At 42.1% G+C, this 23,960-nt stretch overlaps 1 protein-coding gene across 1 annotated transcript in view; it reads left to right on the top strand.

The window, feature by feature from the left end:
* Positions 1-9,286, top strand: part of LOC111875810 (homeobox protein aristaless) — a gene marked incomplete at its 5' end in the record, with an annotated part of 66,825 nt that extends 57,539 nt beyond the window's left edge. Inside the window, one exon of the mRNA XM_023872353.2 lies at positions 8,457-9,286. Coding sequence (XP_023728121.1) covers positions 8,457-9,122 — 666 coding nt within the window. The remainder of the gene's footprint in view (positions 1-8,456) is intronic.
* Between the last annotated feature and the right edge of the window lie 14,674 nt (positions 9,287-23,960).

Consider the following 23,960-nt stretch of genomic DNA (forward strand, 5'->3'; position numbering starts at 1 on the left):
AATATTGCGTTATTTACCGTTAAAATATGCGGTACACATAGAGACTATTTCCTCATAACGGACTAAGCAAATGCAGCAAATATAAAATCCTCCTGTCGAAGGCTCCCGTGTTTCAGAATAAAATAATGTGTTTCCAGGATTGGTACGGTTAAAATGATCGGTTTCAAACCCTCAGTAATTCAGTAACATTTCATAAGGCGGAATTTTAATAAATGTTTTAAGAAGTCTGTTCATACCACCAATAAACATTTCACGTCTTCATTTAACTAACGGTGTATAGGGAAGCAATCTCAGTTTATTCTAAGAACCACATGAACCTCAAAAATAAACACAAATATTATGTTTCTGGACATTTCTATAGTCCTGTTTATATTTGAAAACTCAGCATTCGGAGAATGGATTCTGTCTCCGCCTGCAGGTAGAACCTACTCAGTTGGGCCCAATTGATAGAGCTGGTCCGGAGATAGGTAGTAGTAGTAGTTAAACACAAGGATAAGTTTGCCTTATGTCTCGTCTGGCACCATATATCGTCATGTAGGCTTAGGTGTTGAAAGAAGCGTAAATGAAGCATAACTTGACAAGTATTATTATTTTTTTAATGCTAGTGGGGTGGGGCTAAGTCCCTTGTGCTACGGCCACTTCTGGCCTATTGTACCAGCCCCAGATGACAGGTGAGGGTGATTGTGGAGCAATTGGTGGAATGAAAATTGGCAGGGGAAAATGAAGTACTCGGAGAAAACCTGCCCCAGCGCCACTTTGTCCCCCACAAATCCCACTTGACCACACCCTGGATCGAACCCGGGCCGCCGCGATGGGAAGCCAGCGACTAGCGCTTGAGCTATCGCGCGGCCCTAAATTGACAAGTAAGTAGGCTTAAATAAGATCTCACACCATACTGCCCTTGTAATACTAGATGAGAAATACAATTATAGTATATATTTGTTACTTATCTGTCTTACGTCAAAATATCTTCCACAGCAAAACAAAATTCTGCACTTGTTTTCCTTCACTAATTTATCTAACATCATGGTTCAGCACAGTGGATATACCTACACAATTATGCACAGAAAGAAAAAGAAAAAAATAAATAGGAAATGTTTCACCGTATCAGAACTGAATACTGACAGGTGTAACTTTGAAGAAAGCAGTCTTCTGGGATTTGGCATCGTGTATATGTGGCGTTAACCGACGTTTTGGAGGAACGTATCGCCTTCATCTTCAGAGTAGAAGAAAAATATAAGAAATCCGCAAGCGAAGAGACCGTGAGAACCGGTAAAAGCAGACCAGACCAGCGATACGTTCCTCCGAAACGTCGGTTAACACCACATATACACGGTGCCAAATCCCAGAAGACTGCTTTCTTCATAGTCACCGCCGTGAAAGCCTCAAATCTTACAGGTGTAACTTTGTTTTCTTTCGAAAATTATTTTATTTTGCAGGAGACTCGTTCTTCCATAAAGAACGTCCCTTCTTTTATTTTGCAGTTGTTAGAAGCCACAATTCCCGTAATTCAGATATATTTTCTGAAATTCGCAGACCTCGATTTGACAACCAGCGTGACCTTGATGAAGATTCAGTTTGTCTACGGTCGAGAGATGGTACAAGCACTGAAGAAGTAGGCCTACCCAGTAGACACCGACCGGAAATAGTTGCGGTCAGCTCATTGGCGTGGAATCAGATGCAATAATCTCAAACGAACAGTTCCCGCTCACGGATCGAACACAACGCACGGCTGCGCTTATGCCTATGGCGTAATTTATCGTGTCGATTAACTGTTTATTCGATGTCCTCAGTTTAGGATGTAAGAAAATATAATTGTTCTGTCTCATAATGTCCTGATGTTATATTGTGGCCTCTGGTCTGCGCTAGAGGGGTAGGAAAAGAGGGGGAAGTACTGCGGTGAGCTCTGATTCATTGGCAGAAGGAAGGGTAGCATCAGATTAGCTACGGATCTGCTAGGGGAGCACTGACCATTAGTTATTGCAGGATTTCTTGGTGTAGTACTACACATGATTGTGGCTGTTACACTGCAGGAAGCCTGGCTTCACTTGTAAGATTTGAGGCTTTCCTCTATACTTGGCTGTCCACAATTTCACTTCGTAATTTGCTTAGTATAGACGAAAGGAAACCATCGATTTTCTTTTAATCGCGGCTCGTATCCAACTTTTTGAGGTGGTAATCACTTATTTCGTCACCCATTACGGCTCAGAAAATCTGGTAGGGCCGGGAATCGAACCCGGGACTTCTGGATCTGTAGCCAGGAACTCTGACCACTACACCACAGAGGCGGTCAATCGGTTTAGAACTCGAGGGGTTCTGACAATGGTGTATGACACTCGGGTTTAGTGGGTTCTTTGGACTTTGTTCATGGTATGATATTGTAAAGAACACAAAATTTCGAAAACTGGATCTGTTTCCGTCCTCAAGTGAGGGGATGCGTGACACCTACCATATTGGGCTTAACGATTGAGGCTAGATAGCTCTTTCTAATGAACCCAGTTGAGGTGTCTCATATCCACTTACATGAGTACGAAGACGTATATTTTCCGAAATGTTGTGTACTTTAGAATATCGGATTATGGACAAAGTCCAAAAACCCAGCAATACCAAAGTCAAGGATTGCTCTGTGGAATAGATTTCAAGGTAGAAATAAAAAGTTGACATGGCAAGAAATAAAATTCGACGCTGTCGCCAATACCGGTTCTCAGTTTCGAACTAGGATTTGAAGATGATCACGTGTTATGTTATGAGGACAGTAACGATAAACATATACTGGCAGAATCTTGTGGCTCTGGGTCACGTGGAAACTAAGAAATTTCCGACTCGAAGGAACATATGAATGGTAATAATTAGATCATATGTCTGCAAAATGTGGAGAATAAAGGGATCAAAGTCTATTTAAATTTATAATATTTCACAGTAGGAGGTAAATTTAGGGAAAGATAGAAGATAATCCCCTGTATAGAAAACCGAGACTAACGGCCGTGGGACTCCGTTGCGCTGACCACGCGACACCCTCTATCCGCTAAAGTTTGCACTAACTTCGCCGACAAGCGGCGGTCCCTTGGTCGGTATAGTTCGCTTGAGGACTGAAAGCAACAGATATGGTAATCCATCGGGATTTCTGAGAGGAAGTCTTTATTTTTGGAACTTGAAAGATTTCTGTTTGTTTCCTCTTTACATTCTACTAACGGAATGCCCCCTTTTAAAATTTTGCACCTTGTAATTTGAATTTACTTGGTGCTTAGAAATTTGAGAAGTAGGAACGTGCCGCTCCGTCCATCAACAGTTTCCTGGGGACTCGTCAGTTGAAACTCTACATTGCCATATTAACAGAAGTTGAGCCGGTATAGCACACTCGGTATAGCGACTAGCTACTGGCTTGACAACCGAGGGGTTGGAGTTCGAGTCCCTTTAGGGTCAAGAATTTTCTTTTCTCCATATCGTCCAGACTGACTCTGTGGTCCACCCAACCCCCTATTTAATGGGTACCGGGGGCTCTTTCCCCGGAGGTGAAGAGGCCCGGGGGTGAAGCTGACCACTCAATTCCAACTAGTGCCCAGGTCAAGAAAACGTGGCTCTGTACATCCACTCCCCTATACGCCTTCATGGCATAGTGCTAACTTAGTTAATTACATGGAAAATTCTACCTTTACCATAGTAACAGAAGGCGGGAACTCCCCGAAAAAAGTGATTTAAATATTAGCAGACCCAACTCCGCGCTACAGTGTCCAACCTCGCTGGACTTTCCAAAGCTGAACTCATTATTAGACCTTTCTTTCACTACCTGAACATCTGTATCTTACAAGCCTCAGGCTGTATTGTCTTAGCTTTAATTAACCTGCACATGATTGGCGACTTCTGTCCATACTTGCGTGATACATATCTTTTAATCGGATCAAGACNGTGGTGATAGCTGCGATTACATAGGCAGACTGCCTAGAAGGAAACACTAGTTCTGCTCAACATACTATGGCGGTTGGCAAGCTGAGGTGCAGAAACTCTCCCGTGGAGAGAACCGACATGTGTCCATGAAGTAAGGCCGGTCCAGGCAGGGTAGTTATGTCTTTGGAGGGGACGTATCATAGACCAGGGATGCGTCGAGACACAGCTTTGGAACTACCAAAGGCCGGTCCATGTAAAGCGAAGACACAAGTCGTGCATATCATTGTCGGAAATTGGTATCTGCTGCTGCTACTGTCCATTAGCGCAACTCCTGGTTTCATTATGCTCCTATTACTTCTGTGGGGCCAGTTGCTCCGGCTTTAATGCCACTGTCTCTCTCAGCTCGCTTCAAGCTATTAGCCTGATCGTGATGGCATCTTAATAGGAGCTTGGCGAGTGGCTAGCAGTCGGGTTCATCATATAAGACGGGACATGAACTCCTACTCACTGTAGCCAGACAGTGGGGCCTTACTTGCTAATTATGAATGTTGTACGAGTCTTCAGAACCGATATTTGAGTTCTGGTTTTTAAGGCGCGTCCACATTACTCGTGCTCGTGCGTCAGAAGCTTACTGCTGCCGGAAAATCAGCATCTGGAGCTGACGAAGTGGACGCCCAAACTGGTTTGCATACAAAGCCTTCGCATTTCTTCACAACAGATATCAGCTCCAGATCCTGATTTTCCGGCAGCAGTAAGCTTCTGACGCACGAGCACGAGTAATGTGGACGCGCCTTAAAAACCAGAACTCAAATATCGGTTCTGAAGACTCGTACAACATTCATAATTAGCAAGTAAGGCCCCACTGTCTGGCTACAGTGAGTAGGAGTTCATGTCCCGTCTTATATGATGAACCCGACTGCTAGCCACTCGCCAAGCTCCTATTAAGATGCCATCACGATCAGGCTAATAGCTTGAAGCGAGCTGAGAGAGACAGTGGCATTAAAGCCGGAGCAACTGGCCCCACAGAAGTAATAGGAGCATAATGAAACCAGGAGTTGCGCTAATGGACAGTAGCAGCAGCAGATACCAATTTCCGACAATGATATGCACGACTTGTGTCTTCGCTTTACATGGACCGGCCTTTGGTAGTTCCAAAGCTGTGTCTCGACGCATCCCTGGTCTATGATACGTCCCCACCAAAGACACAACCACCCTGCCTGGACCGGCCTTACTTCATGGACATATGTCGGTTCTCTCCACGGGAGAGTTTCTGCACCTCAGCTTGCCAACCGCCATAGTATGTTGAGCAGAACTAGTGTTTCCTTCTAGGCAGTCTGCCTATGTAATCGCAGCTATCACCACCAAAATCACCGTCAGCACTAGGCCATCCTTATTCAGTCTCATTGTTACCACCACAATAGCATAATCCATCTGAAGCCGGTAAAAGTAAGTAAAGCTCTCCCTGTACCAGGCAGTGAAGGCCCGTAGGCTTGTGAGACGTTGAGGGTCCCGCACTATCTAGACAATCGGCTCAAAGATGGCGGTAAGGTTGTCAGCCTTACGCTCCGGCCGCGCTTTACTCCCCAGGGAAGTTATTTAGTTAATTCCTGGTACTCATTTCTGTTAGCGGCTGAGTAAACCCCAGGGCCTAGAGCGGCTGGAAAGATTAAGTCAACTGAAAAAATCTGATGACCTCATCGGGACTTGAACCCGCGATCTTCCGGCTTGTAGCATAGTGCCTCAACCACTACGCATTCCCATTGGAACTGTAGCCCGTATTAAGAAAGCAGGAATACAACTGACCTTCCTTCATAATTCTCTTCCTCCTGTCGATTTGTACATTCCTTAAGAGAAGACTAAGATACCACACGCTTGTCCTCGAGTTTTAAACCGCCGCCAACATGGAAGCGTCTCAAGAGGGGAAAAGTATTAGGGGCTAAGTTAATTTACTTTAATTAAATAAATTACATGGTTCCTTGCGGAGCTGTGTGATCCTCTTCTGCCATTATCGGAGTGCTGCGGTCTGGCATTGCATTAAGTCTAGATCCTTCTGCTATGCCATCAAGTGACACTCTATTGTGACACCCACCGGTACGTTGGCCAGCCTCGCCTCTTGTCGTGTCCCAACAAATGGATTCATGTAATTGACGTTTTGCTCTCCGCAAGCTATTCGTACAAGTATTTCATGTCTTTTTTTCCCCCGTTCCTTTTCTTTTCTTTCTTCCCTCCCCTCTTGTGTTCTTGTCTCTCATCACATACAATCATCATGGGCGTCGCCTGCAGATTGAGAATGAAGTCACGATTATCGCTCCGACTCAACAAAGTTAGAACTCAGAAGAAATGCAGACTTGTCATTACTTTACCCACAACTTTATCAACGATAATTTGCTCTGAGATTGGTTTGTGCACACACCTCGGCACTGTTCCTGACAAGTTCCAGGTTCTGGCCGGTAAGACAACTTCAACTTATGTAGGAGTACGACGTGTTGGACATTATGTAAACAAAATGTCAGCTGTACTTTGCTGATTAGTTCATAATAACAGACAGAGAGCGCAGCACACACGCAGCGTGTGTCAGGCAATATTACTGACATAGGATTGACGTATTGCACCCGAGCTGCTTCTGAATGGCATTTTTGGTTATCTGTTTCCAGGTCTAGACTTGCAGTCTTCTTTAAAATCGTTTACGTGTGCTGCTCATATACGAGTGTGTCATCCTTAAGAAATTATCATTAAATTTAGCACATAATGAGTGTCATCTATGCATTTTCGGTGTAATTTTGTTGTGATTCCTGTAACATCTGTCTATCTATCTATCTGTCTATCTATTTATCTATCTATCTGTCTATCTACAGTTCTTGTGGACTTTTGCCGCTTTTTCAGTTTTTTAATCCAATACACAGTCGGTAGGACTCCTTGGAAGGAGAATCAGCCCGTCGCAAGGCCGCTACCCACACACAGAACAACAAAATCACAGAATGAACGCACACAGACATCCAAGCTTCGACTGGGATTCGAGCCACGATCCCAGTGTTCGAGGGGACGAAGATGGTTCGTGCCTTAGACCGCGCGGCCACTGTGATCGGCTTATTTCAGTAACTAACTATTTAAACTCAGAGTAGCTGGTAGAAGCGGAGTCCGGGAGAATTTGTTACCAGTACTGCCACTGCGGAGGGAGGAGATACTGGTAGGGTAAAGTTGTCCCTGTAAAGTAAAAGTAAAGGTATAGATATCCCTGTAACAGGCCGTGGAGGCCCATAGGGTTGTGAGACGTCGAGGCTCCCACATTTTTCTAGATAATCGGCTCACAGATGGCGGTAAGGTTGTCAGCCTAACGCGCCGGTCGCCCTTTACCCCCAGGAATATTCCTGGTACCTATTTCTGTTAGAGGCTGAGTAGACCCCAGGGCCATAGTGCCGCTGGAAGGATTAGGTAAATTGAAAACTCCGACGACCTCATCGGGAATCGAACGCTCAACCTTCTGGCTTGTAGCATAGTGCCTCAACCAACTATGCTACCGCGCGCCCACGTATGTACGCATTCTTATGGAGTCCATTTCGCATACCCACAATGCAGTCACACCCAATGTTGAAAGGAATACATGAGACAGACTGTCTTATATAAGAATTTCTCAGGAGAATGCCGACAGCTGACGAACTGTTATTGGCTGTTACACTTACCGGCAGAATTAGTAGGCTTGCGACCTACAACCGGCACGTGCGCACTCATAATCTCACCTAGCACCATTACGATATCATGGCATAGAGAGGTAGAGGACGTATACAGTTCGAATCCATTAATCATTTTCAAAATTCTTGAATCCAGTGACTTACATATATGTTCCTTTTTAAAAGAACGCATCCAATTATCACAGGTTTGGGACAAGGCAGTAGATATTATCGGATGTATTGGAGGGCACTTAAGGAAGGGTCTGTACTTCCGTTCTTACGTTCCATTATTGTATTCGACTGTAGAATTAAGGAAAACTGATGAAAAGACCTGAATTCGTATAATTCTGAATTGGACTTAACGCTGACATGCTGTGTCCAGACAAAACAAACAAACCACAGTGTTTAGAAAACAAGTTGTCTCTCTATCCTTAGGTCTAAAGCTGTTAAAGCGGTCCTATTTCGACTGCGTTAGGCTATGTGCATTCCGGCTTAATCTGAAAGCCTTTCTACATGTTAAAGTACGATGTTATTTTATGACTTTCAAGCTATCATTTTCAGCGTAATTAAAAACCGAGTTGGGTTTTGTTAAAAAAAAAAAACAAATTAAATCTAAATTTTTATTTATAGGTCTGGCATAATATAAGGTTGTGACGTTGATAGCTTAGCTTCATCTCTAAGCTGTAAGTTGGAAGTCTACAGCTTTATGCTAAGAAATCCAATTTAAAAATGCTAATACGATTACATTTCAACCCGTGTTAGGAGTTATTAATGTTAATTATAACTCCGTGACCCTAATAAATTTATCAGTTGCGCCAGTGAGGCCGAGTGATGATAAGACAAGGGTGACACGTGCTTGTAGACTCGCATACAGCTTCATGACGTGAACTTGTTGTGTTTCAGGTGTGGTTCCAGAATAGGCGAGCCAAATGGCGGAAACAGGAAAAGGTCGGCCCACAGGGACACCCTTACAACCCTTACATGAGTTCAGGAGGAGCAGCACCACCCTCTGCAGTTGTAGCGCCCTCTTTGCCGAACCCATTTTCGCATCTCGGTTTCAGTCTGCGGAAACCGTTCGAAGGCACGAATCCCGCAGGACTTGCTGCTGCCTTCCGCGTGGGTGGCGGATACCCACCGCTGCCACCGGGCCACGTGTTGCCTGGGAGCTACCTCAGTCACCACCCAACACCACATCATTTCCCGAGCCCCCACCACCGAGGGGCGCCGCCACCACTTCTTCCTCCCAGTCTCGGTCACCTCACGTATAGTTCAGCTGCAGCTGCCAGCTCCTTTCAGTCTCTCCTCGCCAACATATCGGCAGCACAACGCCCCAAGTTGCCGGGTTCGAGCCCTGTTGGAGACGACTATCAGCATGCTGCTGCTTTGCTGGCCGCAGCGACCGCCACAGCCATGGCACCGCCGGGCAGTCCGGTCCCCCCTTCAGGAGCCCCAGGTCCAGCACCGGATCTCGACAGAAGGAGTTCGAGCATTGCGGCGCTGAGGTTGAAGGCGAGGGAACATGAGCTCCGGCTGGAGCTGCTGCGAAAGAACGGAGACCTGATCAGCTGAGGACGCCGGCAGACTCTCGAGTAGTCAAGTGTTTAGTGCCTTCTCAGCTGAACATTGTATCATATCTTCTATCGGAAATGTCAGTCTTATGTAACGCATATTAACCTCAGTAATGTGAGAGGAAGTGAACAGAACAGTTAATAATAATTATCAGTATGTCTCAAGTTTTGTATGAATATTTGATCAATGTCACATACGTCTTTTCAATTTGTCAGAATGCCTAGACCTCCAGTGATCATACCACAAACTGCAGTTCATCTTCGGCCTAATTGCATATACAAAATTGAGATTTTCGATGAAGTCAACTGGAAAAAAAAACTTAATCGTGTAAGGGACCCTTTTCCAAATTTGAATTTTTTGAATCTGCATACCATATCTGCTGCTGTCTTCCCTGCCAACGCGGGTTCGAATCTCTCACATGGCATGGATATACGTCACCGACTATTGTCGTCATCTATTGTCCTGCACGTAGGTTATAGGCCCTCCGTGCGCTGGGACTACCGGCTTCTAAATGAATCCTGTAATATCTTAAAGATATGTTCAATTACACTTCTGACCTGGAACAGGCCAGAGGATATAACTCACGACAGATGAAGATGAAGAAATTTTAAAAACCTCTTTGCTTTCGAGTAATTCAGACTCTATCAACGATGCATATTTTCTCAAATCCTACAGCCCTGCAAGCCCTGACATCGTGTTATGAACTCTGCCACCGTCACAGAATTTCTGGGTTTTTGGACTATTTCCATCGTCCGGTATTCTAGAAAATAAGGAAAACACGACTTTTCAGAAACTGGATCTCCCAGTGACTGAAATTAGCTCTTTCTAAGAGCCCCCAAGAGAGTAACTGTCTCCCACCCCTCACCTAAGGACGGAAGCAGATCCAGTTTCCGAAACGTTGTGTTATTTCTATTTTCTAGAATATCTGACGATGGAAAAAAATCCAGAAACCCAATAGTTCTGTGTGTTAATACACCATCGTCAGAACCCTTTACAATCTACTTCTACCTCCCTCAGTTTCACGCGGCTAAGAATAGTAATTTATAGAGTAAGGGTGTAAGGTAAGTCCGTGCCATAGCTCAGGCGAATAGTCGTCGTCTTCTTACATCGGTGACCCGGGTTCGAGCCCAGGTGAAATCATGTGTGAGTTTTGGTGGACAAATTGGCACTGGGGCAGGTTTTCTTCGAGTGCTTCAGTTTCCCCTGCCAATTCTCATTCCACGAACTGCTCCACACTCATCATCTATCATCCATGGCTGGTACAGAAGGCAAATTAGTGGCCGACGTACCAAGTGGACTCAGTCTCACCCCACCCCAAGAAACTAAATAAAAACTAAAGAATGTAAGGAAGTGGAATGTAAAGGCAGAAGTCTGATTATAAAGAAGTTAATACTTATTATTTTTCTTATTTTATATATCGATGCCAGGAGGATAACATTAAGATGGATATAGGACGTGAGGATCAGAGATGGTTGGAGATGGTTCAGGACTTTGTCCAATGTCGGGTTTTGGTGTTACAGACGTAAACCTCCACGCCCTGCTACCATAGTGTTAGTGTTAGTTACTTATGTAACTCAGCTGAATGAGTTATAGAGTGTTAAACGAGAGAATGGCTTTGCACGATGGCTATGAAGCGTCCTATCGTATTTTATAATAATAACCTATCAGTTTCCATGAGGAGGTGAAGAATACTATGGAAATAACTCATAACGTCGTACCTCTTGTCAGCTGATTTGGCGGTGCGTTCCCGCATCTTTTTTTTTTAGTTTCTTGGGGTGGGGTGAGACTGAGTCCACTTTGTACGTCGGCCACTAATTGGCCTATTGTACCAGTCCCGGATGATAGAGATGATAATGAATGTGGACTAGTCGGTTGAATGAAAATTGGCAGGGGAAACCGAAGTAGTACGAGAAAACCTGCCCCAGTGTCACTTTATCCACCACAAACCCCACATGACCTGACCTAGGCTCGAATCCGAGCCGCCTCGATGGGAAGCCGGCGACTAACCGCCTGAGCTATGACTCGGCCTTTCTCGCAGTATAAGAAACATCATTAAAATGTTACTTCCTACACAGATCTACATCCGTTAACGTGAAACAACATAGATTGTGATCTGCTGGGTTGTGGCACCGTGCGTTGTTGTAGAAGGATACCGGCTTTTTGAGAAGACGGGCTAACTTTTATCACAATTCCATTTTTCCCTTGTGGCGAAAACCAATATCGCGGCCCTTAATGGAGCCATTTTCCTATTGTCCCAGACTACTCTTAAGCCTATCCTCCTCTCCTGCAGGCTTAAGTGACCAAACTCCTTGCAACTTTCTATCATAGTCCAACCGATTCCATCGTGCACACACTCCATCCCTGAAGATGGAGGCAGCATGCACATTCAGAACGTCTCTATCCGCCTTCAAGGCTACAAAATTATCACAGACCAAAAGACTACAATCTCAGCAATCGGTGCTAAGAGAACCTCAGGCGTACATACAGAGTAAAGCTATTAAGCCCATCCGTCACAGAATAACAACTCGTCATTTTTATGGGCCTAAACTCTTCACATTGTGGGCTTCTTCGTTATGAATCCGCGTAGTCCATGGGTGCACGGTACAAGTAATGTAAGACAAAGTTGTCCCTGTGCTTAACTGAGCACTAATCCATGAAGGCTTACGGAGTAATGGAAGTATATATCCAAGTTTTCCTGACCTCGGCACTAGCTGGAGGTGAATGGTAAGCTTCACGCTTTATCACCGGTGAAAGAGCACCTGGTTCCCATTGGATATGAGGCTGGGTGGGCCTTGAATCGGTCTGGAAATTTTTTTTAACAAACCGGTACTCGAACTCCGACCTCTCAGTCTTCAAGCCCTTAGCCAGTCGTTATACGAACTTCCCTATCCCGACTGCCTATAGAGATAGGATGTTCCTTCAAACCTTTCGTGCTAACTTATTGGCTAGAAGATATGATAGCTGAGAAGACCACAGTTCGAATCCTGACCACCATCAGAAACTTCAGAGGCCTCTGTAAACCATACTTGATAATGAGGACAGAGGTAAAATTGTCGGTGTGCCTAACACCGTGCCATGAAGACATGTAGGACGAGAGAATCCCGCACTATCCGACACAGCTGCTATGGTTACTAACACACTCTTCGATGGCTCTGCACCAGTGATTCCTGACGCTGCATTGCCCTCTCACGGTAAAACAAAGAATATGGAGCTGTGTGTAAGGCAGGGACGCGCTCGAATGATTCCAATGGACAGGGGCCTCACTTAAAGATGCCCCTAATTCTCAAGATGGCAGAAGCCAACCGAGAATGTTTGTTCGGAATACTATAATGCCATTATTATGCCTAACGCCGTTCCTAATGCCTGCTACCATTCAGTCCGGAACCTTCCGTCTTCTCGTCTGATGTATAAAATCGTAAACATTAGAATACATGAAAATATGATTTTGCCTTTAGTTTTGTATGGGTGTGAAACTTAGTCTGTGACATTAAGGGAGGAACATAGACTGAGAGTGTTTGAGAACAGTGTATTGAGGAGAATATTTGGACCGAAGAGGGATAAAGTGACGGAAGGTTGGAAAAAACTGCATAGTGAAGAGCTTCATAACTTGTGCTCTTTGACACATATAATTACAATGATCAAGTCAAGGAGAATGAGATGGACAAGGTGTGTAGCACGAATGTGGAGAAGAAGAATGCAATGTAGGATTTTGGCGGGAAAGCCAGAAGGAAAGAGTCCACTAGGAAGATATGGTAATAGGTCGGAAGATAATATTAAAACGAATATTATGGAGATAGAATTTAATAGTATGGACTGGATTGATCTGGCTCAGGATAGGGACCGCTGGAGGGCTCTTGTGAAAACGGTGATGAACATTCGGGTTCCATAAAAGATTGGAACGTTTTTCAGCAGCTGCACAACTGACTGTTTCAGAAGAAGGGCTCAGCTCCATGGAGCTAGTATAGTTAATATCTTTCCTAGATTTCCAAAACTCTTTAAAATATTGGTATAAGTTTGCATTGACGGTATTACCTTTTGTTTTGTATGGGTGTGAAATTTATTCTCTTACATTGAGGGCGAGACTTAGACTGAGAATTCTTGAGAATGAAGTACTAAGCAGAATATGTTCATGAGAGGGAGCAAGTAACAAGAGACTAGAGAAGTTTGTACTGTGGAGAGTTTTATAATTTGTTGTTCACACAAATTTTATTAGGGTACACACATTGAGGAAGACGTGCACAACACGTAATACGAATGGGAGAAGTGAGAAATATATAGATAATCTTGGTTTGAAAAGCTGAAGGGAAGAAACTATTTTAGGAATTCAAGAGCAGTTGGAAGTGTTGTGTTAAATGGGTCATGAAGAATCAATTTGTAGAAGCTTACCTTGATTTATCTCGATCAAAGTAGTGACCATGTGCGGGCAGTTGTACACACGGTAATGAGCATTCGGATTCCATAAAATGGCAGCGAATTTCATGACCATTTGAAAGATTGGAAGACAGAAGAACTGTCTCTCATGGCAGACGTCAGATTGTTCTGGTGACTTTAGACAGCTATGAAGTGTCACTGTATGAAAGTCGAAACAGTTCATCTACTGAAGTACAGTGACACACTTGTACAGGTCCTGTATTGATCTATAATTGCGAGAAATTGTATTTTGAAATTATGTACGAGTAATTAGTATTATACAGATATTTTGAGTTGGAAACGTAAAGGAATCTGATTTTAGGTTACCTAGTTGAAGGTACATACCGATCACAGTGGCCGCACGGTCTACGGCATGAACTGTCTTCGCTCGCTTGAGCGCTGGGATCGTAGGTTCATATCCCACTCGAGGCATGGATATCTGTGTCCGTTTATGATGTGTTTGTGTTGTCCTGTGTGTAGGTAGCGGCCTTGCGACTGGCTGGTCCCCCTCAAAGAAGACCAACCGACTGTGTATAGGATCAAGAAACTGAAAAAGCGGCTAAGGTCCAATAAAGGACTGTAGAGCCATACGTAGATAGATAGTTGAAAGTAGCTATTGTGCACCGTTGTAATTTTGACACGAGTCACCAATAATTATCTCTGGGGCCATTTTAACTGTTGTTTCATGACTAAATTCGTTCAAGATTACTAGAGATCAAGGGTTGGATTGTAGTATGATGATCAACAAGTTCGATTATGATTATACTGTATTACCACACCCCTTAATTATACGAAATACAAATCCTAGGTTTCCACCTGTTACTTTCATACCACTCCTCTCTTACACCGATTTTGCGATGGTTCCACATCTCAAGCCACGCGTCTTATGATAAATAACTAAGTTCATGGATCATAGTCTTCGAGAAACTGATAGTAGTTTAGCTAATGAAGAAAATCCAAGCCTGTTTCCGAACCAAAAGTTCATTAATGTGTTTACAAGATACGTAACTGGCTAGTATCCTGAGCCAATTGAAACTTTTCAGCAACCTTGCAACTTATTTTAGGCCCATTTTAATATTATCCTATCATCTACGTCCACGTATCCCGAATGGGATTTCCCTTCAGAAGTTGCAACCAAAACTGTGTAGGTCTTATCTCTCCCATGAGTGTCCGCCATTCTTGACTTGAATACTCCTGTAATTAATATCTGGATAAGCTCGTCAGTATCTTTCCCCTTGTTATGCCACTTCTTCTCTTTTACTGTTCAACCGCCATTTTCCGACGAGCGTCAGAACAGTACTGTTACATTCAAGGTCAGAACACATTATGCAGCCATGCTTGCGCTTTGTTCTGATTCCCTCTATAACTTTATTCTCCGTCGTCCTCAATCCATGTTGTTTCTGAAGGACACTACTGAGGAAACAACAAGTAATGCTTTTTGTTTCTTAATCTTTCACTTTACAGATGCAAATCTACTTCTACTTTTACCAGAATGTCGCTTCTTTTCCAGTTATTCCTTCCCAGCATCTGAACCTGAATATCTGTGATTGCTTCCAGACTATAGTGAAATTCTTAAAGTTACAAATGACGTCATCAAGCTTTATCGGGTGCGAAACTGGAGCGAATATGGCGATGAGCGTCGAAATATCTGTACAGTGGAATGTCTCACAGTCCTCACCTCATCATCTGCTATGGATGCAAGTAAAAAGTATGGAGTCTTCTATACAGGGTTTACACTCAGAAACCCCTCTCTACCTTCCCAGAATACAATTCACTTTACAAAGTTATTACTTAAGTTTTAACGACAGAGGAAAAAAAATGGCCTCAAACTTGGACTCAGTAGGCCTGGCCTAATATCAGATAAGTTTATTGTGCTTTAATATGTACGTATTATGTTTTGGATGCTATATGCGACTTTGCGGCAGACTTGTATAAAAATTACCAAAGTTTGAACCTTGACGTGCAATAAACTCAGCTGGGTAGCTATCCGATAATTTGGATTCGAATTCTGTAGGACATAGATTGGTACTGGGTCCCGCTCTATCTCCTGTCGGATACATACCGGATTCCTTTCCTTTGGGGTATAGCGGTCAGAATGTGAGGATGTCCACTCACTCCCATGTAATTCATAAGTTCAAGAAAATTGAAAACATATCTGCACTTCCCTCTTCATCATTTCCGGTTTGGTTCTTAATTAATTAATTAAGCATGGGGCACATTTATCTTTATCCGAAATCCGAATTAAATATTACGGATTAGACATGGGGCGATATAGGAATTACCCAGGTTCTGTACATTCAGTCGGCTAGTATTCTGAAAGAACACAAAGTTTCGGAAACTCTGTCTGATTCCGTTCTCAGGTGAAAAGTTGAGGAAGCATCTATTCAGGTGAGGATACTAGAAAAATGTAAGGAGCCAAGATAACTCAGTCAGTACAGCGATGGGCTGCGGGTTGGACGGCCGGGGTTCGATTTCCGACAGAAGAAGATATTTTCTCTAACCCACAACGTACACACCGGCTTTGGGGCCAACCCAGACTCTTATCGAATGGGTACCGGCAGATCTAAGATTTTTCCCTCGTGGTAAAGCTGTCGAGATGAGAAGTTGACCGAAATTAAGAATTGTGGAGCTATACATCCAATCCGACAACATATCTTCATTGCGTGGTGCTTAATTAATTAAGTACATGAACATCTTTAGTTTACCTCTTCATGTTAGAGAATGGCGAGTTCAGTCACTAGAAGTTTTGTGTTCTTTCAGAATACTATGTGTTGAACACAGTCAAGAAACTCAGTAATTCTTAATGTAATAATCATCGTTAAAACCCTTAAGAATTGAATGGAACGATCCCCTTCCTCTTGCATATATATGTATACACACATACATACACACACACACACACACACACACACACACAGTAGCTCCGTTTGTTTTGAAGCGTCCTTTTGTATATCTTAATAGGCATGACTGCTTCGTGGGCACAAACTGCAGAACCCACGTACAAGTGAATAAGATACAACAAAGACACATTCAGATAAGCACATCATTTCCTAACCTCCGGACACATCTTTTCTTTCTTTTTTTTCCGTGGCACTACAGCCCCAATGGGCCTAGGCCTACCTCCATGAACTTCTCCGTTCACTTCGGTTTTTTCTAAGTCTTACACATTCGGTAGGACTCCTTGGGCCGGAGATCAGCTCGTCTCAAGGCCTCTACCTGTACACAAACACAGAAAAACGCACACACACAAACTAAACATCCATGCCCTGAGGTGGGATTCGAACACACGATCCCGGTTTCCAAGCGAGCCAAGACAGTACATGCCTAGACCGCTCGACTACCGTGACCGGGCCGGACACATCTACAGAAATATAAACAATACCACAGAAACAACTGGTATAGCCACGAAATATAAGTTCTTAAAGGGTCTAGAAAAATTCTACATCTGCCGCATTTACGGGTGAAACAAGCATATTAATTAAACATCCGTTGACAATAACAATCCCGTATTTGATAGAGTATATCACCACCACATTCATAGATAGCACCACGTCACGACCACACGAAAAGAAAGCAGGGTTACCTACATCCCATATACCTGCAAACCTATAGCAAACTCAGTTGACCTCAGTGACCTGAGTTACACAGACCTCTTCACTAACAGCATCTCCAAGAACATCTAATAACGTAATATCCAGACAAAAATATAGATAGGCCAGTATCTAAATGTTAACAATATATAGCACGAACCCTCACATATTATGTTTAAGTGAGCATCGCATGGATCACATGGTTGAACAAGAGCAGCTGCACTTCACCATGAACGGTTACCCATTAGGCTCCAGCTTTTGCCGAAAAGACCTACACAGGTGAGGTGTATGTATTTTTGTTTGGGCACATTAACATTTCAATAAAATTAATAATTCTAATTACTGCAAGGAGTAGAACTTTGAAATCTGTGCAATTCAGTTAGTAACTAGAACATCTAACCTAGTAATAATATTAAGCATGTAAAGAGCTCCTTCAGGAGAGGTTAATGAATGTCTAAGGAGACTACGTGCAACTTTAAAATATCTGTACAGTCAAAAATCTGAGTTTATAAACTGCGGAGATATAAACATAAATTATTGAAAAGAAAATAACAATGAAAAACAAGTAAACTCTATTCTAAAGACGTACAATTTGTCGCACACTGCGAATTTTACAACAAAAATTCAGAATTCCTCGAGTACAGCCATTGATAATATTTCTATATAGATGGTGTAAGGTTAAGCTCTTCTTTTGCATTTCCTATAGTGAACGGCCTCTCGGACCACGATGCTCAGTTCCTTAGAGTATATAATATTACTACAAATAGAAATGTAATAGAAGAAAGCAGTCTTCTGGGATTTGGCACCGTGCATATGTGGTGTTAACCGACGTTTCGGAGGAACGTATCGCCTGTCTGCTTTCACCGGTTCTCACGGTCTCTTCGCTTGCAGATTTCTTATATTTTTTCTCCTACCCTGAAGATGGAGGCGATACGTTCCTCCGAAACGTCGGTTAACACCACATATGCACGGTGCCAAATCCCAGAAGACTGCTTTCTTCATAGTCACCGCCGTGAAAGCCTCAAATCTTACATAGTGTTCCTCTATGGGGAGGCTACTCAACGACACATTCGACGACTCGAGACGCTACGCAGTCTGCTTTACCGTTTCTCACGGTGTTGTCGCTTGCAGAATTCTTATACTTTTTCTTCTACCCTGAAGATGGGGGCGATACGTTCCTCCGAAACGTCGGTTAACACCACATATACACGATGCCAAATCCCATAAGACTGCTTTCTTCATAGTCACCGCCGTGAAAGCCTCAAATCTTACAGAAATGTAATAGCCTTTAAACAGAGAACCCAAAAAAATAAATAGTGAAACAATTGCTCAGTTTCAACATCTATTAAAAAATGTAAAGTTGAAATCTGTTTTCAGAAATATGGATACAAAATATAATTCTTTTCACATGCTTTTATAAATATCTTTGAGACTAGTTTTCCTATTTAGAATAAGAGCGTAGGAGAATAAGAAACGACTGGATTACACAAGGAATAGAAATATCTTGAAACCATATAGGGAGTCTACACATATATATATATATATAGCAAGAACAGTAATAATCCCTACATGAGAGCATATTACCTTAAGTAGTGCAAAATCATGAGCAGAGTTATAATAAGGGGCTAAAAGGCAGCATCACTGTAAGCTTATAACAATATCAGATAACCAGATAAAAACAACTTCGAACAACATAAAACATGAAAATTACATCTCACTGAGCTGATACCATATATTCTTATAATTGACGAAAAAGCAAAGGACCCAAAAGTATTTGCTGATACCTTCGCTAACTCTTGCTGACAGTTACGGAAAATCTAAACTTCCATCAGGAAGTGAGAGGTGATGCCATTTCATTTTTAAAAGATGCAGTTACTAGAAAATTCCCTGGTATTAAGACCGTTCCAACCACTGAAACTGAGATAAAAAGCATAATACTCACACATTGCCTCAAAGCAAAAAACTCATCAAGTTATGATGAAACAACAAGTAAATCTTGAAAAGTTTGTGCATCTCTAATCAATAACTCATTAACTCACATTTGTAATCACTCACTATGCACAGGGATCGTCCCTAATCATCTTAAGATTTCAGCAGAATGACCACTATATATAAAATGGAACAAAACTATTGTGTCAGACTACAGGCCAATTTCACTACTAACTACGTTCTCTGAAGTACTCGAGAAAGTTATGCACATTCTATTAAGTCATTATTTTCAGACTAATAATATACTAGTCCCAGAAGAGTGCAGCTTCAGTAAAGGAATATTCACTGGAAATGCAGCCTTTGAGCTAACGGACAGTGTATGAAAATCTGTTAATCATAAAATGCATGTTAATGAAATATTCTGTGATTTGGCAAAATCTTTTAACTGTGTAAACAACGAAATCATATTAACTAAATTACATTTTTGTGGCATTCAAGGAGGAACAGCAAATTGGATCAGACCCTACCTAACAGACAGAAAAAAAAAAGATTTGAAATAAAATCATCAAATTTAACCCAAAGTACCTACTCAAGCTGGGGAACAATAAAGCATGGAGTTCCCCAGGGGTGAATTTGAGGTCCTCTGCTTTCCCTAATTTATATAAATGACCTCCCTCCTACATTACACACTCATCAATACACATAATATTTGCTGAAGACACTAGTGTCTTAACTTCTAATACAAATTTAGATCATTTCTGTATACTATCAAACAAAGTTCTCTCTCAAATGGGTAAATGGTGATCTGCAAACAAGCTGTCCCTGAATCTGGATAAAACAAATGTAATAAAATTTATAAGAAAAAATCACATATCCATTTAAAATTGGATATAATGATAAATATACAGAAGAGTCATTAAACACAAAATTCCTAGGCTTACAAATTGATAATCATTTAAACTAAAAAACATACCGAGCAGTGAGTTCCAAAGTTAAGTGATGCATGTTATGCAGTTAGATTTGTTTTGCATATCAACAGCACTGACATTCTCAAATTAATTTATTCTGCCTACTTTCACTAATTAATAATTCTCAAATTAATTTATTCTGCCTACTTTCACTATTTAATAAAGTATAGAATAACTTTTGGAGGTAATTCATCTGACTGTAAGTAGAGGGTTCGATCCCCGATGAGGTCATTGGATTTTTTTTATTTACCTAACACTTCCAGCCACACTATGGTCCTGGGGTCGACTTAGCCTTTAACAGAAATAAGTACCAGAAATCTCCCTGGGGGTAAGGTGCGGCTGGCGCGTAAGGCTGACAACCTTACCGCCAACTGTAGGCCGAATATCTAGAGAAAATGTGGGAGCCTCGATGTCTCACAAACCAATGGGCCCTCACGACCTGTTACAGGAATAGTTTCTTTTAAAGACTTACTACATGTAAATAAGTTATGATCTTAGTTATATATGTTATTTCAATCCTAAACTTATTAATGTGGCTTAAATTAAAATATTACCATCGGAAAAGCATTGTCATTAAATCTCTTTAATGTTCATCAGAGTAAAAAACCTAATTAATATACGAATATGGCCAAAGGTAGGAAATACATTCAGTAGGACATAATAATTATCAAATATCTGTTCACTCTAACTTACTGAAGAAAAATTTGCCTGCGGTTAGGGAGTCTGTCTTCCGAATAGGACAATGAGAAAGTTCAGAACAGCCTATTCATCTTCTCTAATTAAATTCTTTTCCGAGAATTCTTAGACAACTTCATATTGATTACTGAAACATTGTAACACAGCCATGAACAGCAGGATAATAAAGATATTTATAATGAGGAACTGCATAGTTATATATTAACTGGTTTCTTAAGTCATTTCCACTAATTACAGAAGCTAAAGTAAAAAGATAAAGCTATCCCCATAACAGGCCGTAAAGACCCATAGAGTTGTGAGACGTCGAGGCTCCTACATTATCTCTAGATAATCGGCTCACAGATGGCGGTAAGGTTGTCAGTCTTACTCGCCGGCAGCCCTTTACCCCCCAGGAATATTCCTGGTACTCATTTCTGTTAGAGGCTGAATCAAACTCAGGGCCATAGTGCGGCTGGAAGAATTAGGTCAACTGAAAAACAAAATCCACCTCATCGGGAAGTAAAACCAGTGATCTAATAGTAAAGTGAACTTACGCGCAGAAGTTGTCGATTTCGAGGCCGACGATGTCCAACGTTTATCTTCTCATCCCCCAAATCTGGCAAATTGCAAGATTATGAATTTAATTCATGCAAAAAGACCGTATTGAGAGGCGGCTCTCGCTATGAAGTCGAAGCTCTTTCTTGTCATCCCAGCCCTACACATGGGTATTGATTTGTAGAATCTGGATCCCTGCATTCGCCTTTTCCAGGTGAGCAGAGATCAGGATCAACAGAGACCATAAGCACAGAATTAAAACAGTTGAAAGATAAAGTTAAGCCATCCCTTTACACAATTAATATGGAGCCGCAAAGAAGAAATGTTAGGGAGTGAATGTATATTTCCACGTCTTTTTACCTCTTCACCAGATGAAAGTAATTGTCATTTTCACTCTCCGACTTCTTTACCATTCAGGAAACTGCCTCCAGTAAATACTGGAAGGTCTGGGTAGGGCCAGACTGGACGTGACAGATAAGAATTTCTATCGGTGCTTGGGTGAAGCCCGGGGAAATATCTTCAGTGTGATTATGAGGACTCAGAATCTGTCCAGATGCTATGGAAAAGAGCAGAATTTCTGCCACTTCCAGAAATGGAACTCCGATTCTCCTACAACCATTTGCCTCTTAGCACAGTCAATTTACTGGCTTAGTTGTAAGAGAGTTTCGAACCTGGTATCTCTAGAACACAAGTATAGAAAGTTTTGGTAAAGCAGTATGGTCGCATGAAAATACATAGCGGCCGAATCTTCATCAAATAAATTAATTAAAGCACACTTTAATATCAATATATTAACTTAAAAACGTCAAATAATGCTTCTTTCTTTCCTCAGATTTGTCCCCATTAAGTGATGTCGATTGTACCATAAAGATTTAACTGTAGAGAATAAACGTTTTCACCTAAACTCCATCTGCTCTTGGGAACGAGGACGTGTCACCGTCAGCTAGTGACGTACGCGGTTACGCGGTTACATCATCATAAGAGGGTCACTAGATTCTATTTTCAGCATATTTGTGGTGTTTATAAGCCGATGCGGAATTCATACGTGCTTATATAGAATATCTGTTCCGTAAGGTTGCCTGCACAAGGCATGACGTGCTCTGGTTCATAGAGTGTGCGAATTTCAGTTGGCCAACGATTAGCTTGAAGTTGCTTAAATTTTACAAAACTGAAGCATTAGTAGTGTTGTCTTATCTAACAGTAATAACTGTTAACATGGATACGAGAACGAAACAACATATAGGAATATTTATAAATTGATAACGAAATTAGGCCTATACCATAACTTAGAAGGAAGAACAAAACCATATAAGAATGAGGGCGTTACCAGAGCCACCTGACATCTCTGTCAGAGTTACTTTACGGCCGAGGACAATTTGTACATAAACTTAATACGTTCTGTAGTGGCTACAATAACAAGACATGCTTAAAGCAGATTGTGGTGCGATGTATTAGAAAACTTCTTTCTGAATTGTGATGTAGGTTTATCTGCACGGCAACAATTGTAGCCCTGGCGCCAAGCCCCTTGAGACCCACGACCAGTATTTTTTCAACTGACATTTGCTCTTATAGTCCTCATGTAACATCCTCTCCGACGAGAGAATTGGTCAATGGTTTACAACTGCTGCTGGTCCACGCCAGCTCAGTCCTTCTCGGATTCGAGTACCTCGGGACTCATGGCCATATTTGACAGTCTCAGATTCTAGACTCCCCCAACCTGCAGAGCCAGGTCTCCGTATTTACATCCCCAGGAAATGGGTGGCGCAATTATACCTCCAGGCCATGAACACACCTTGGCGAGTTGTATAATTCCACGTTTCTTGTCCTCGGCACTAGATGGAAGTAAGTGGTCAGCTTCACCCCTCTGCCACTGTACCCTCAGGGAAAGGGCCCCATGTAGCCACTAGATAGGAAGCTAGATGGGCCCCAGAGTAGATCTGGACGCTGTTGAGAAGGGGTCCAAGTTTTTTAAAATATGAAACAGGGTTTAACAGCCCTGGAAGTGATGGTGATATTTATTTCCTGAAATTTGGAAAGATATTTTCCTGTAATTTCTCTACTACCACTGATACTGCACTGCTTATCAAACAGAGCGACTGTCGTACCGGAATACGAGGTCCAGCAAAGAAGGCTGTGAGAGGCGGCAGGATCATTCATTCCATCCGCGTATAGAAGGCACCTTCACACAGCACAGATTACGGAATATCATGTACGGTTCATTGTGTTTGCGATAATGTCATAGTGCATTTGTCACGGCCCATCACAGAGTTCAAGTGTGAAAAGTAGACATATCTCTTTCCTCTCACACACCTATCGCCTTCTCTTCCTCATATCTGGCCAACACCCTGCTTAATGGCTTCACTTGTCTGAAACTTTCTTTTTATTGTAGCAATAACATCATAAGAGCTTACCATATCATTTATACACTCCTCACAGTATGTTATTATTGTTTCAATGAACACGTACGATTCAAGTAATTTCGAATTATTGTTATTAAATTCTGTTCGGAAATATTCGCCTTTCAAAAGGTTGACCCCCTTCCCCCCCAAAAAAAATTTGTTACATTCCATTTGTAGGATTGACATTCTGGAATAAGCGATGTGATAATTGTAGACATGAACCTGTAACAATAGATGCAATTTCAGTTTAATTGATTCTTCACTCTTAAGAATTCAAGAGTAAGACGTGAAGAAATTAAAGACACCAAAATT

The sequence above is a fragment of the Cryptotermes secundus genome, unplaced genomic scaffold (assembly GCF_002891405.2).
Source record: "Cryptotermes secundus unplaced genomic scaffold, Csec_1.0 scaffold1788, whole genome shotgun sequence".
Classification (NCBI taxonomy): domain Eukaryota; kingdom Metazoa; phylum Arthropoda; class Insecta; order Blattodea; family Kalotermitidae; genus Cryptotermes; species Cryptotermes secundus.